Source organism: Agelaius phoeniceus, chromosome 6 (assembly GCF_051311805.1).
Source record: "Agelaius phoeniceus isolate bAgePho1 chromosome 6, bAgePho1.hap1, whole genome shotgun sequence".
Lineage (NCBI taxonomy): Eukaryota > Metazoa > Chordata > Aves > Passeriformes > Icteridae > Agelaius > Agelaius phoeniceus.
In genome coordinates, this window is record NC_135270.1 from 58558714 (window position 1) to 58572824 (window position 14111).

The window sequence follows — 14111 nt, forward strand, 5'->3', positions numbered from 1 at the left end:
TGTTGGTTGGGCAGGAAGTCTAATATTTCATTAAGATCTCTAGGAAAAAAAAAAAGGAAAGGAAAAAAAGATCCCTGGCAATCTGAAGATGGTAACAATCCCAGCTACAATGCCATAAAATGGGAATTAAAATTCACTGATTTACTCACCCCAGCCTTCCCAACATTTCTAGCTCTGGAACTTGTGGTCCATATGTCTCCACTTGCAGAGGCTGATATTCATACAAAGTTTCCTCTAACTTTTGAATGGGAGCTAATGAAATATGCTGACCCTGTTGGAAAAAAAAAAAAAAAGTAAAATATTTCTATATATAATCAAGGTCAAGGTTTTGTTTTGACTTTTTTTTTTTTATATGCAGTATAAGAACAAGCATTAACTTGGTCCAGACAAACACCCTCCCACATAAGAGCATACTGTTCACCATACCACTGACTTCTTCATGATTTATATTTTTTTACTGGGACCTACAGATTGGAAGTGATGTTTCATCAGATAATTGTTTGGACAAGAAGGAAGGGGGGAAGAAGCTTTCTTCAGGGCAAGCTTACCATTAGAAAGTACAGCTGCTTCCAGTGTTACAAGCAAAATTATTATTAGGCACTAATTTCATTTATCTGAAGTACTATCAAACAAATGTCTCTGAACAAACCTACTTGATTCTGTAATCAATGATTTCCTGAAAGCCCTAATTAGAAAGGGAAGCCACTTTCCTTTCTCTCCACAGGCTTTGTAAGCTCCCATACATAATGGCTCTCAAGATAGACTTTTACAGAGCAATACAATTAATTCATTCAGCAAATTCCCATTTGTTTCATAACTAAAAATATAGAAACACACAAACATTAACCTTGCACTCCAGATGGTACTTTTGCAAGACCTTCAGAGTGCTGAGAAACAGTGAGACATTTGCACACCCCTCCCCTCCAAGTCCCTATCACTGGGAGCTCTCACAAAACAGGAGACTTGTGCCTGGGAAGGAGGGGGTCAGGAGGATATGAGATAGAGCCAAAGTTAACAGATGTTGCTGCGTGACATTCTACACTGATTTGTTGATCTTTCACACAGTTTCAATTTTCTACTGTATTCTATGGTGCTCACAAAAATTAGCAGCAGCAGCAAAAAGAGAGAGCACCGTGAGCTGCCCCAAACCAGCCTGGCTCTCCCTGTAGAAATTGAGTTTCCCATCTGCAGAATGCAGGAATTTAGCAAAGTAGTAGTATTGTTTTTGTAGACATTTGGTCTGAAACAGGAGATGGGAAGCTTTGCATGGTGTAATGCTGTGTACAAGCCTGGCTCCCACTGGTGATCACTTACTGAGCTGAGCTTCCCTGGGGCCACTCCTCTGAGCATCTACTCCCTCAAGTGGAAAATACAGGCTCCTAAAGCAGGACACTGGGTTAAAATTAACTAAAGAGGGGAATGAAAAAGTCTGTAGAGGGGGAAAGCTGTTAATTAAATTTGTGGTTGAAGACAGTGACCTTTCTGAATTTGGAGCAGAGATATTTTTGTTTAGGGAGTTGCAGAAAATAGCTAAGAAAACTGAAGACGTAAGTCCTTGAGAAGCGTTATCGTGGATCTAAGCTGATCTCCACGGAAATATCAGCAGCTCAAGTTTTCCATTCAAACAGCCCCTGTGTGTGTGTGTGATGAAAACAGGGAGTTTTAGGCTTTTTTCTGCACTGCCTGGGGGACTGGAGAGGCCACTGCTGACACTGGCATGGGGACAGTGTCCTGGAGATGAGATGCAAAGGAAGTTTTCCAGTCAGCCACGCACCACTCCAGCTCTCATGGCCAGCACAGTTATTTCTGTGCTACAAGCTACTGCTGCAACATTACCACACATTTTTTATAAAGTAGGAAAAGAAAGGTTAAAAATTCAGCTTTAATCCCACTTCATGATATTTTAGGACATAAAAGCAGGGGTTTCTATTATCCTAAAAGTTGTCTATTTACAATCTATCCAAGTTTATTAAAATACAGTACTTTGTAGCTACATTTCTGTGGGCCTCTTACACCCTTTGCAAGAGGGTAATGCTTAAATTAGACTCTTACATTTGAATTTTTAGCAACATCATTGTCTCTAACCAAACAAAAAATGGAAAGTCATACCAATGTTTTACATATGTACAGCCTCATCTGGTGAGTGAAGAGTCTCACTCCTTCCAAATCCAAATTTTGTTCCGGCCATAGAAAAGAAATTTTCGTTTTGGGCAAAGATCAAAACCATGGTAAATACTTTGGGAAATTACTTCTGTGCAGAAAAAGGGAAAACCTCAGATTGCAGGCACCCCATCCCTTGAGGACAGCACCAGAACAGCTGCTCACTGTCAGCACAGTTGCACTGGTGCCTTCCTGACACTTTGTTAATGAGAGCAACTTCTGCCAGCATTGGCTAAGAGACACAGGAAGGCTCCCAACACATGGACTGGGATCATCACTGCCCTCCTTCTCCACCACCATTTATGCTGCCACAGATGTCCACCTCTGGAAGCTCCTGGGAGGACAGGATGAAAATGTTTCATTTGTTTTCCCCTCTTTGTGGGGTTCCCAAGGTGCCTGAGGTCACAGGGGATCGGGATGGTCATTATTCCTCAGATAACTGAGCAGGAACTGCCATGAATGGTGGGAAGGCTGACTGGTCAGCACCCCAGGGGTATGGGGGGCACAGGGGTCATGGGGAAGGACTTCTCTGTGTGGAACTGCATCACCAGCTCCCTGTGCTGGCCTGGAGAACAGCAGAATGTCAGAAGAGGAGCTGCATTCTAGAAACTGTCCCCCCTTGAGCTGGTCTGACATCATGTCCAGCACAGGCCAGGACATCTTGTGTTCCTGTATGAAGCCCAAGGACTGGCAGTTCAGCCAAAATACCTTCTTTTGAAAGGCATCCAATCTAGATTCAGACAGATTTCAGATCACACTCTGTGATCTGATGTACAGGTACATCCCCTAGGTAAGTTAACTGCAATAGTTGATTATCTTCACCATAAAATACTGGCAGCTCATTTCTGGTTCATCAGATTGACTCTCTCCTATGTCCTTCTCACCTCCCTCATGGGCCAAGGTGCAAGGATTAGGAACCAGGGTGCCCAAAATGACTGCACTGGTTTGTGTGCAGCCAGCAGATCTGCACCTCAAGGAGATTGTGCAGCTGTATAAGACAGCTCATCTGGTTTTGTTTCCCAAAATCACAACTTTAGCTGATGTGCTTTGGCAATGTGGATTACATTCCATTTAGCAATGGGTAAAAAGCCCTATGATTAGCTGTTGTTCCTGCCCTTTGGCTGTCTGGCCTTTGGGCTCCTGAGCTTACAGACTTTCAAATTGTTCAGCCCCACACAGGTTAGTGAGGTCCTAGAACTGGGAATGGCCCAGACTGGTGCAGAAGGCTGGGATGCAAACCAAAGCCATTGCCTTTCCTATTTCCACTGCTGTTGGGATAAGCTGACTCACAAAAAAACCTTGTTGAAGTTAAAAGGCTCAATTTGACCACTATTATCTCAGTTAAGAGCCATTTGACCAGAAGCATCCCACTTTTGTCTCTCTGTCCCAATGGTCCCTAACCACTTCATAACAGACTGGTAATAAAAGGGAAGCTGCTGTGTAACTTTAGAGACACCACAACAGACAATAACTGTTACTTTGGACTTACACAGCACTTTTACAGATCCAAAACCCATTTCTGACCTATGAGGTAAGACTTTTAAATTTCCTGTATTCCACCTAGACAGTCAGCCTTACCTCTTTCCAGCAATGGGAGGCATTTATCAGCATGCTGAAACCAAAATGAAAGCAGTGGGACCAAGGTCCTGCTTCTGCATTGCTTTCTCCTGACAAACCTAAAATCTGATGTGGTCATGGGTAAGTATTTCTAATTCCCCTTGGATGCTGTAATGTTTGTGTAAAAGAAGCTGACAGCATCCAAATGAAGACAGAAAAGGCTTCCAAGAACACAGACAACACTTTTTCCTGCCTCCTCTCCCTCCCACCCTGATCTTCACAGCATACAAGTGTTTTCCCTGGGATTATTTTAGGCACCAGAGCTGTCTATTACATACTGGAATGTATGGAACCACAAAACATGCTGCTAATTAGAAGGAAGGCATTTGCTTATCCTTAGGACTTTGTTTATATAAAAGCCTGCACAGCAATGGATTTGTGAGCAACTGACATTCTATTCATGTGCTGTATGGGTTCAGATGAGAGACATACAGGATTAAATTGGGAGGGGGGTTGAATAATGTCTTTGTATTAGAAGTAAAACTGACTGGCTGAAAGACTGTTTGAGACAACTATCAACTGAAAAAGAAACAAAAGCAGTGGCCAGTTTTGGTTTCAGATTGTGATACAACATGGCATTACTAAAAGAAAAGCTGTGGATTACATACAAAGAACTGCCCCTGCAGTAACAAGGAGCTTACTTTAAACAAAAACAACACTCTTTCAGGAACAATTATGGCTGTTAGAACATCAAAATTACAGTGTATCACTGCACCTTTCACACAGGTTTGGGGAAGGACTTTGGCAGATGCCAGGTACATCAGTATTTGCCTGCTAGCAGAATGAGGTTATTTTAGCACAGAGTACAGAAATATCAGCCCAAGTTGCAGCATTCACATTTCTCCCTGTCCGTGGCTCCAAAATGACACTGCCTTCCTCCACCTCCTTCCCTCAGCAGCAAAAAGAAACAACTGACAGCCTTCCCAGAAATCTTTCAAGAGCCAAGGAGGAGGAGAAAGGAGACTCACACCAAAAATGCACTAGTAGGGGAAAGAGGAGGAACAGCTATGCCACAAAAACATCTCCAGGCAAGAGACAGAAGCCAGAGACTGGGGTCAGTAAAACCTGTCCAGACAAGGCAAGTTTCTGTACTAGCAGCAGCTGGACTAGTTGATGGAGCCAATCTTTTTGCCTCCTTTTCAATTTCTCTCTGCTTAGGGACTTACTCAGCTCTGCTATCAGCCCACTTCCACAGCACACGTCAGAGAACAGAAATAGCGGCGCTCGCGCTGCATCTATCAGTGCCTCTGCAGCAATGTTCTTTTTATTTAACCCTTTTCTCAGTCAGGGCACTCTCCTGAGCCTGGCCAAAGGAGACAAGGAGGAACCAAGGGCTGTGGAATGCCAGGACACATCCCCAGCACTGCTTCCATTGTACATGGCAGGACAGAGAGGTGAACAAAGACCCTTTTAAACACACCATCATCTGAGCGTGCAACTATCCAAATGCTTCCAAGTGAACATTAAAACAAAACTATAAATTCCATTAAGTGTTCAGTATAAGCATCTTAGGAAACTATTTCACTGTTAAGATGGTAACAGAATTCAGCTTTTGAAAAGATTTCATTTCACACAATTTCTTACAGATATCAATGTAAGTATCTTTGGTGATGTGGTGTGAGCCGGAAGTTGGGTTGTTGTGGATTTGTTCTCCCCCTCCAGCTTCCACCCTCTCAATTCACTATTGACAAATCCATGTCAGCAATGTTAAAGTGGCCTTCTGATTCTGATTAACTACTTTGACTACAGTAATACTCAGGAAAAGGAGAATGAAACTGATAGATTTGGAGGGCTCAGTTAATATTATTTTAACCTTTACCCTCTCTGTCTTCCAGAGCCTTTTTAAATAAACACAAAGTAGGTCAAACTAAAATGTATAATTCTATTTGTTGGCCTAAAATTCCTGTGCCAGTGAAGCTTTTTCAAAGACTTAAATATCAACTGTTCTCTCTCTGCTCTTGAAAAAGCAACAATAAATCCAATTTAGTTACTTGATTATGAGAAGTAAAAGATTATGAAGATATTTCAGAAGTGAAACTGAAAGAACAAATGATCTGACAGAAAGCAACAGAACCAATATTAAGATTTTCTGTTGATCTCAAAACCAAAATCTGACCACAAATGGCAAGATCAGAGACACAAGACTGCCAACCCCCCTCCTCTGTGGGGTAGATGATTTCAGACACCTAATAACAATCTCCCTCCATGGTAATACTTAATTTGATTTTCAAATGCCAAAACAGATTTAAAAGATGTGCTTTCTTTAGGAATGACAGAAATAAGCCAAGGGATCAACAGCCCTGAAGAAGTTATTAACAAAGACAGTGAGATAAATGTGATTTGTTACACAAACAGGTACCAGCAAAATTAACCACGGACTAACATGGGTTAAATCACACCATTAGTTCTACTTGCCTCCAAAATTTTCCTTTACAACTTTCTGACATAAGTAATTACCTGACCAGACTTATCTTTAAGCTCCTGCCAAAAAGCCCCATTTCTCTAATCTCCCAGAAGAAAGCCTGTGTCCCTCTAACAAGCTGAAATACAATTGTGCTGGGGCAGGGCCAGGGCAGGATTTAGTGCCTGCTCCCTTCACAGAACAGCCCGGTGCCCTTTCCTCATGCCCGTGGATTGCAGCGCCTGCTTGGGACTGTCCTCTCCAGCACTGCCTGCTGCAGCCCAGGCAGGATTCAGGGGATAGTCTGGATGTTTGCTGCAGTAAGTCACTCTCTTGTTTTCAGCAGAGACCCCAGAGTTCTGGCAGGATCTGCCAAGCTTTCCTCAAAATCCCCACCACAATTCAAAGGACAGCCCGGTACACAAGACAGCATTATTTTGGGGAATGAAGAATTAAAACACAATATCATTTTCATGTCACTAATAAGCCCATAGGTCACACTCCTGGTTTTCAGCACTGGTGTCTCCATCTTGCCCCCAGCTCTGTCTCAGCTCCCCAGCAATTAATTCTGTGCACACCACTGTGCTGGACACGGCTCAATTGCTTCTGCTCTTTTTGTTCTGTGCCCAGGACCTCTACCCTGCACTTGGTGCCTGTCTGGCCACCTTCAGCTGGACTGAAGAGCCATGCCATGAGCTGGCTGCTGAGGGGCATTTGGACACTCTGGCAATGCCACATGAATTTGCAAACCTCACTACCAGCTCGTGTATTTTTTGTTTTTGTACAGCAGCTTCGACAGGAGTCTACGTGGCCCTTCTCAGGGTACAGCTGCTGGTTCCTCCAATTTTCAGAGAAATGTTTCATTGCAGGTGATTTAAAGTCCATGTTTAGTCAGTTTGTTTCACCAGTCCTGTTGGTAATACAGAACACTAAGCAGAACTAAACAAACTTTTGTTGCATCTCTACCATCAGACTTCTGGAGCCTTGGTCATTTTGGTTTGGCTGTCAACAAAGCACAGTATCCACTATCAACAATAGCCAGTCTAATTACAGGATTTAAAGCTTTAATATAACATTGTTTTAAATACACACATTTAAGACCTAATTTTTCAAGGGACATGAAGTAGAAATAAATGGCAAATGCCAATTTGTGTATCGTGAACAATGAGAGAGGGACAGACACAGCAGTGGAGGTCAGAGCACAAAGCTTTTTGCTCATCAACCAGCAACAACTGCCTGAGCCCCTGCACAGGTGACTCTACTGGTGCTTGTACTTTGCTGAACTAGGGCTGTGTGTTACACTGATGTGATCCCTCTATTATGCAAGAAAATTATCTAGGATTTCCTGGAGAAGAGTGGAAACTGTAAAAACCAGCTGCTCATAAAGAATCATACATCACTGTACTAAACTGTCTGCTCTTTCCTGGGACTCTCTAAAGCAGCCTCCCCCATCCAAACAGCCCCAGCTCCAGAATACTGTTTTTGAGGAATGCAAAGTCTGAAGGATGATTTAAAAAGAAGCACTGCTTAAAATAACAAAGCCAAACAGAAAGCTGACCTCAGACTGTAGAAGATGAGTAACTTTGTGTGTATGGAAGTCAGAGACATATTCCCTGTTCTACTGAGCATCCAGCCTAGACCCAGATAAATGTTGATAAAGATGCAGAACATCACATTCAGCATGGCTTATGTCTGCCTGATAAAGGGAAGAAATAAAGTGAGATTCCTTGAATAGCTCGATTTTAAGGAGGGACTGCTAAAGGTTGATGATCGTCTGGCAAGAGAAAGCAAGGAAGTTTTTATAGCAACAGACACCAAAAAAAGAATAAAATATTAAGAAGAGGACCATAAAGGCAGATGAAAGGAAAAACATGAATAGAATAAAAAAAACAGGAAGGGTAAATTATTAGAAACAGGCAAAAGGAAAAAAACTGAAGTCTAAAGTTAAAAAACTAAAAGTATCTGACGTTAGCAGTATGTGATACATTTTCACAATATTTGTGGGCTGTATTTAGTACAACATTTAAAATGAAAACTGAAAACTGTTAGCAATATATTTAGAAATTATTACTTAGAGTAAAAGTAGTTTATTTCTAGCCGCCTTCTATTTGCATGCACAGCACACAAGTAAACATGAACCAACTATTCCAAGACAGGAGGGGACTCACTGCAAACACTTCACTTAGCACACACTTCATGGCACTGCTTTGAAAATGAACATTAATTCTCTCAAAGTAAACAAAAAAAACCTCCCTGGGGCAGAAGAAAATGCATTTTTAATCTGCCCAAAATTTATTCTTTTGTCCTTCCAGAGAGGTTCAGTTTCTTTCCATGCAAGTTTTCATCTATGTGGGTATTTCATTTAAGTGGGTATAACAAAATGATGCTTAAATCTAAACCACAGACATATGACAGCTTTTCAAGTTATGTGTACTTACTTCTCATGGCACCTGAATTTTGCCAGTCCTTTGGACAGGATTCACAGAACCTCACAAGACCAAGAGTCCTATCTGTAAGCCTTGCCTGATCCTGAGAGAGTTGCAAAAAATCCTCCTACAAATGAACTACCATGGCCTGCTGCACTGCCCTGGTTTCAGTGGCTACAGCTTCCTAACTCCTTGAAACACAACCAGAAATATCTAAGGCATCCTTAACACAAAGAAAAAGGAATGGTCCCTGCCATGAAAAATCTACAATCTCAGAGAAAATAGAAACTGGTAACAAAAATGGAAAAAATCACATGGCAATTTCATTCAATCAGTGAAAAACCATATTTATCTGTTTATAAAATAAAAAGATGCCTCATCTGTTTTATCTTGTTCACTGGTTTCGTTGTGAACCCCTGTGATAAACCACTTGTATTCAAATTTTTAAAAAGCAAGTGTCATCACAGATTCTGAGAGAGGAGACTGCTGTGAAAGAAACTGCAGGACAAAAATTGCATTTTGAGCAAGTTGGGGAGGCTGCCTCAGTATTTCCTGCTATAGGCTTACAACAGACAGTTTTGCCTTAAAAACAACCCTTCCATTGTGGAAGGGAAGGTTCCTGTATGGTCTGGCACAAGTACTGGATGGAGCCCCAGCAGCAGAGAGCCCTGACATTTAACAATATCCAACAGGGAAAGGCATTGCTCCAAGGCAGGGGGCTGGGTCAGGGACTGCACTGACATCCCAGGCCATGGCCATCAGCTGCTGCTTGGCAAACAACACAAACAAGCTGCAATCCCAGAGAAAAAGAAGCCCCCAAAACAAGAATTAAGAATATTTGTTAATCAAATGCCTAATCATATAGGAAGGTCTTCATTTATTTGAATTTCACAAATGATTTCCAATCAGTAAAATATGTACCAGGCTCTCCACAGATGATGCAAATGCTTGCCCTGGCTCAGGGCAGCTGCTGCTCTGAGAAACAAACCAACATAAGCTGATCATTTGAATCCCCTTAAAACTCTTAGTATTGGACCAACTAAAGCACAGTAGAGCTTACTACACAGTTTTACAAGCCATGCCAAACATCTTCGTGCACTTAAAAACTATAATTTCATTAACTTTACCTGTAAGCTTGGGGAGGAGGAGGGTGCATGAGGGGGGGAAGAAAAAAAAATAAAATACAAACTCCTTTTCTCCTAAACTCTGAAAATAGTTCAGGGTCCAAATCCCTATACAAGAAGTAATAAAAATAGTTTGGTTTCTGGTAGCAATAACAGAAATGAGGGCAAGATTAATTCTTACACTTTTATGGCAAACAATCTAAAGCAGATGTTTGAGAATAAAAGAGAGATGTCAAAGTAGTTAAAAAACGCTTTTCAAACTCAAACACAACAAGACAACTTACAGCTTTATGTGCTTATATAAAACTCTAAATCATCTCAATCAGCTCCCACCCTTCACCCTTCTCTAGCCTATGAAGCTTCACAATTACCAAAAATGTTATATTCAAGTCTAAACCACGACAGATTGGTGTCTCCTGAACACAAGCACATGCAAGTGAGCTTTGCTGATTAGAGATCAGCTCCTGAATCTGGAGCCTCATGAAGAGAAATAGATTTCCCTGGGTTGAATATCCAGGATCTCTGGAATAAAGTCCCTGTCTTCAAGAGACAGAGCACACTTTAAAGGTATCTAAAAAAAGTTCAGAGTGTATTTACATTTCTGCTAGAAAACTGCAGTTTTGAGACAGAGATCAAACTTCACATTCTAAAGTCAAAATCAACATAAGCATTCCTCAGAATCAGACTTCAAATGGATATTTGAAGTTATCCACACTTTCTTGTTTGCGAGTTCAAAGAATTGCTGATCATAAAGCAAATTTGAAGATATTAAATCTTTCAAGTAGAGATTTGACAAAACACAATGTGTGTGTGTGTGTGTGCAGGAGAATTGAGCCCCTCCACATGTAACAGGGCAGAAGCCTGGGCACAGTAATCCTAAGCACAGCCTTTTCCAAAGAAACTGCCCTTCACTGTGAACACTGTGTCAACTTAAAACACCGTTCACTCAGATGTGCTTTCCAAAAGGCCTCAAGCAGGATGATACTGATTTAAATAAAGAAAATTAGGCAAGTTTTTGCACTCCAGCTTCCCACACAAGGAGGATTTGCCAAGCCTTTCCAGTCTAATCAGTGCTGCAATCACCCCGGTATATAAAGAGACTGACTCAGCGCACACAAACACTTCCAGACTCACCAGCAAGAGCTGATTTTTTTGGCTGACCACAGCAAAGTGCCTCCCAGTGTCCATCTACCTGGAAGCCATCCATCCAGCCACACTGGGCTACTGTGCATCTGCATGGCTGCTCCACTTCATTAGTGAAACACAAACCCAGCTCCAGCCATGGCAGTAACTGATACCGTATCACTCGAGTCAATGGGAGCAAATCAGAAACTCTACACTACATATGAATAATAATAGGTTTTTGTGTTTCCTTTCCCCAAGTGCTGACAGTTTGGAAGGTTATTTTCCCCACCACCACCATGGCTGGACTATAACCACATTAATTTCAGCATGCCAAGGCAAGCTGTTCAAGAAGCTTTCACGGCACATTTGGCTTAATAATCCAGGGTGGGGTTTTGGGGGTTTGTTTTCAATTGTCCAAGATTTGACAAGAAAAAGAAAATTAAGTTTAAGATGTATAACTCTCTGGAAAATTATATTTTCAGCAAAAGATGGCAAGCTTTAAAAAAAGTTTTAACAAACAAATTTAAATCACCCTTTAAATCACCAGCAGCCTAAATAACTTGGCCCTAGCTCTGGATATAAACTTTTATCAATGGTAGATGACTGAGAAAACCATGTTTTCTCCTTCAGTTTCACATCAATCTCAGGGCACAGTTAAAACATGACACTTCATCAACTTTTCTCTCCCACATCTCCTGTTCACAGTGTTGCTGTGCTGGCTGAAACATTTATTGCCAGGACAGAGCACTGACCAAGGGACCTACAAGGAACAAAAGCCTGCCAGAGCCTGCAGCAGCTCACCTTACAAAATCACCTAAGCCCCAGCCCAGCTACTCCAGCAGCTGCACTGGTCTGTTCCAGGGTATTAGCACAAGCAGGGAGCTGCAGTGACTGTTTGCTATCAAGTCAAAGAAATTCAGACTTTGTTTCAACTTTTCTATCTCAGATTTAGACCAATACTAGGAGGCAGCCCTCAAGTGCTACACAGAGCATTCTATAATTCATAGAATAGTTGAGTCACAGCAAACCAGCAGCCTAGCCAGGATAATGCTTCACTGGATGTACCTACATTTACTTCTGTAAAGGGCTACAGTTTGCTTTTAATTATTCATAATGCTCTACAATGTACTTGGATGTGTATACTGTACATACACACAGCAGTTTGAATAAAATAAACACACCTCAGTAATTAGCTGATTGCAGCGCTCAAATAGTGATGTTTTTAATGAGATGCTCTTTGTGTGCATGGAGGTTTCTGTTCTGTGTGTGTACACACAGATACACCCAAACACAAATAATCCAGGGCATGAGCTAAACAGTTTTAAACAAAGACTATCATAGAATGTTTGCACAACCCTGTAATGCCCCAATCACGTGCACATTTGCACATGGGAATTATTTAGAGGCATGTCAAGCTAACAAATTTTTTTGCCAACAGAAAATTTTATCACTTTATCATTTTTTTAATCAAATTTTACCTGGGACTTAGACCTAGATTCAGCAACACTGATTCAGCTTAGAGAACTACCCAGCTCCAAGCACACAAAGAGTCTCACAAAGCCAAAGGAGCAGCCACATTCCAGTTACTTGGCCTGGATCGTGGCCTGCAAGTCCAGTCCAACAAAGCCAAGCAAGCCTAAACCTGATGGGGTAAGCGGAGCCCATCCGCTGCTCTGCAATTACCTGTGGCAATAAACACCACGCTCTAGGAAGCACAGGCTTGCACAAACAGGCTCCAGAGGAACAACCAGCACCCTCACAACTCCAGCCTCCACTCCCTGTCCTTGCATGGACTGTTCCAGCAGCTGGGAAGTGCAGCAGGGTGTACCCAGGTGGGTGACACCAAGATGGGCCATTGCCGGGTCCACAGACCCAGCAGGAAACACAGATGGGCCCTGGGGACTGAACTGCAGCGGGGACAAAGTCACAGAGCTGAGAGTCAAGCCAAGAGGAATACCTGCTTGCTTGGTTTCAAGCACATGCTGAAGGGTTTTCTGGGGCAAAGCCAGGGTGATCCATACCTTATGAGATCAAGCACCTCCGCCAGGCTGGGATCAAAAATTTATATCTGACTATTTCAGTGATCCCATTAGCCCACAAGGGCAGACTTCAGCTCAATACTCAAGGTACAGGCAGCCAGATGAATTTTACCAGGTTAATCCACATGCCTGAGGCATTTCCAAAGCAAAAACCTACTGGAATAGCTGTGAGTTTTCTTACCAGTATAAATGGATGTTTGACCATCACTTTCTAAATGAAGGTGGGCATCAGAAGACTAATAAAATATTATTAAGATAGATTTTAAGAAGTGCATCTGGCTTCCAAGTAATATCTCAAGATTAGTTATTTATTGTATAAATCACCTTAAGTTCATTATCTGGGCCCCAGTCCCATGGGCCAAACAAGTTGAGAAAATAGTTCAACTAGGGACTGTACATAATGAGGGTCCATTACTCATACCAAATAGATCAAACCTCTTTAGAAAGTTAACCTACAGAAAAAGTTTCCAAATTTCTCTAATCATGCATTTAAAACTTGAAAAGGAAGAGAGTAAGATATTATAAATCATGCACACATACATATTTAGAAATCTTTTTATACATATTTAGAAATCTGTAAACTTTTAAAAAGTGGACTAGAATTTTAAGGAACAGCTTACTGCAATAACCATTGAATTGTTCATAATCATGTTGGTGTCCTTTTAGAAGAATTCTTATCTTAGCATTTAACATTTGTCTTCTTAATTAAAAAAAAAATAAAATTATAAAATGCACTGCAGACAACTACAATCCCTGTAAACTGATGTTGAGAGGCATCACTTTCTTCATGGGGTGCACCTCATCTTATCACAACAACACAAGAAAACTTGCTTTCTTTCCAAATGCACAGCAGATTTCTCTAATCTGTGCATTTACCAAACTTCAAAAACAGAGAACTGGTGGTTTGATGCAATCAGCACAGTGCCATTTAAAGCACAGCACATCACAGCACCCTTAAGTCTTTTTGGAAATACCTCTGCTGCTCAGCAGCACCAGCTTTCCACCAGTTGCTGCTCCACATGCTATTGCCAATCAGCTGCATTTGCTGTAGTGCATTCCAAAGTTTACTAATTAATCTCTGCACTAAACCCCACTGATGGCTGGTTGCCATTTGAAATTATCATCATCTTTTATTTAAAGACATAGCGACCGTATGGCCAAGCTCAGACCTTATTTGTAAGAAAGAGGTGAGCTAAATTTCAGGTAGTTAAATCCAGGG

The 14111-nt window shown here is 41.6% G+C and overlaps 1 protein-coding gene across 1 annotated transcript in view; it reads right to left on the reverse strand.

The window, feature by feature from the left end:
• MNAT1 (MNAT1 component of CDK activating kinase) overlaps nt 1-14111 on the reverse strand; it is a 119689-nt gene that overhangs the window by 36908 nt on the left and 68670 nt on the right. Inside the window, exon 7 of the mRNA XM_054634683.2 lies at nt 150-271. Within this exon, the coding sequence (XP_054490658.1) occupies nt 150-271 (122 nt within the window). The remainder of the gene's footprint in view (nt 1-149; nt 272-14111) is intronic.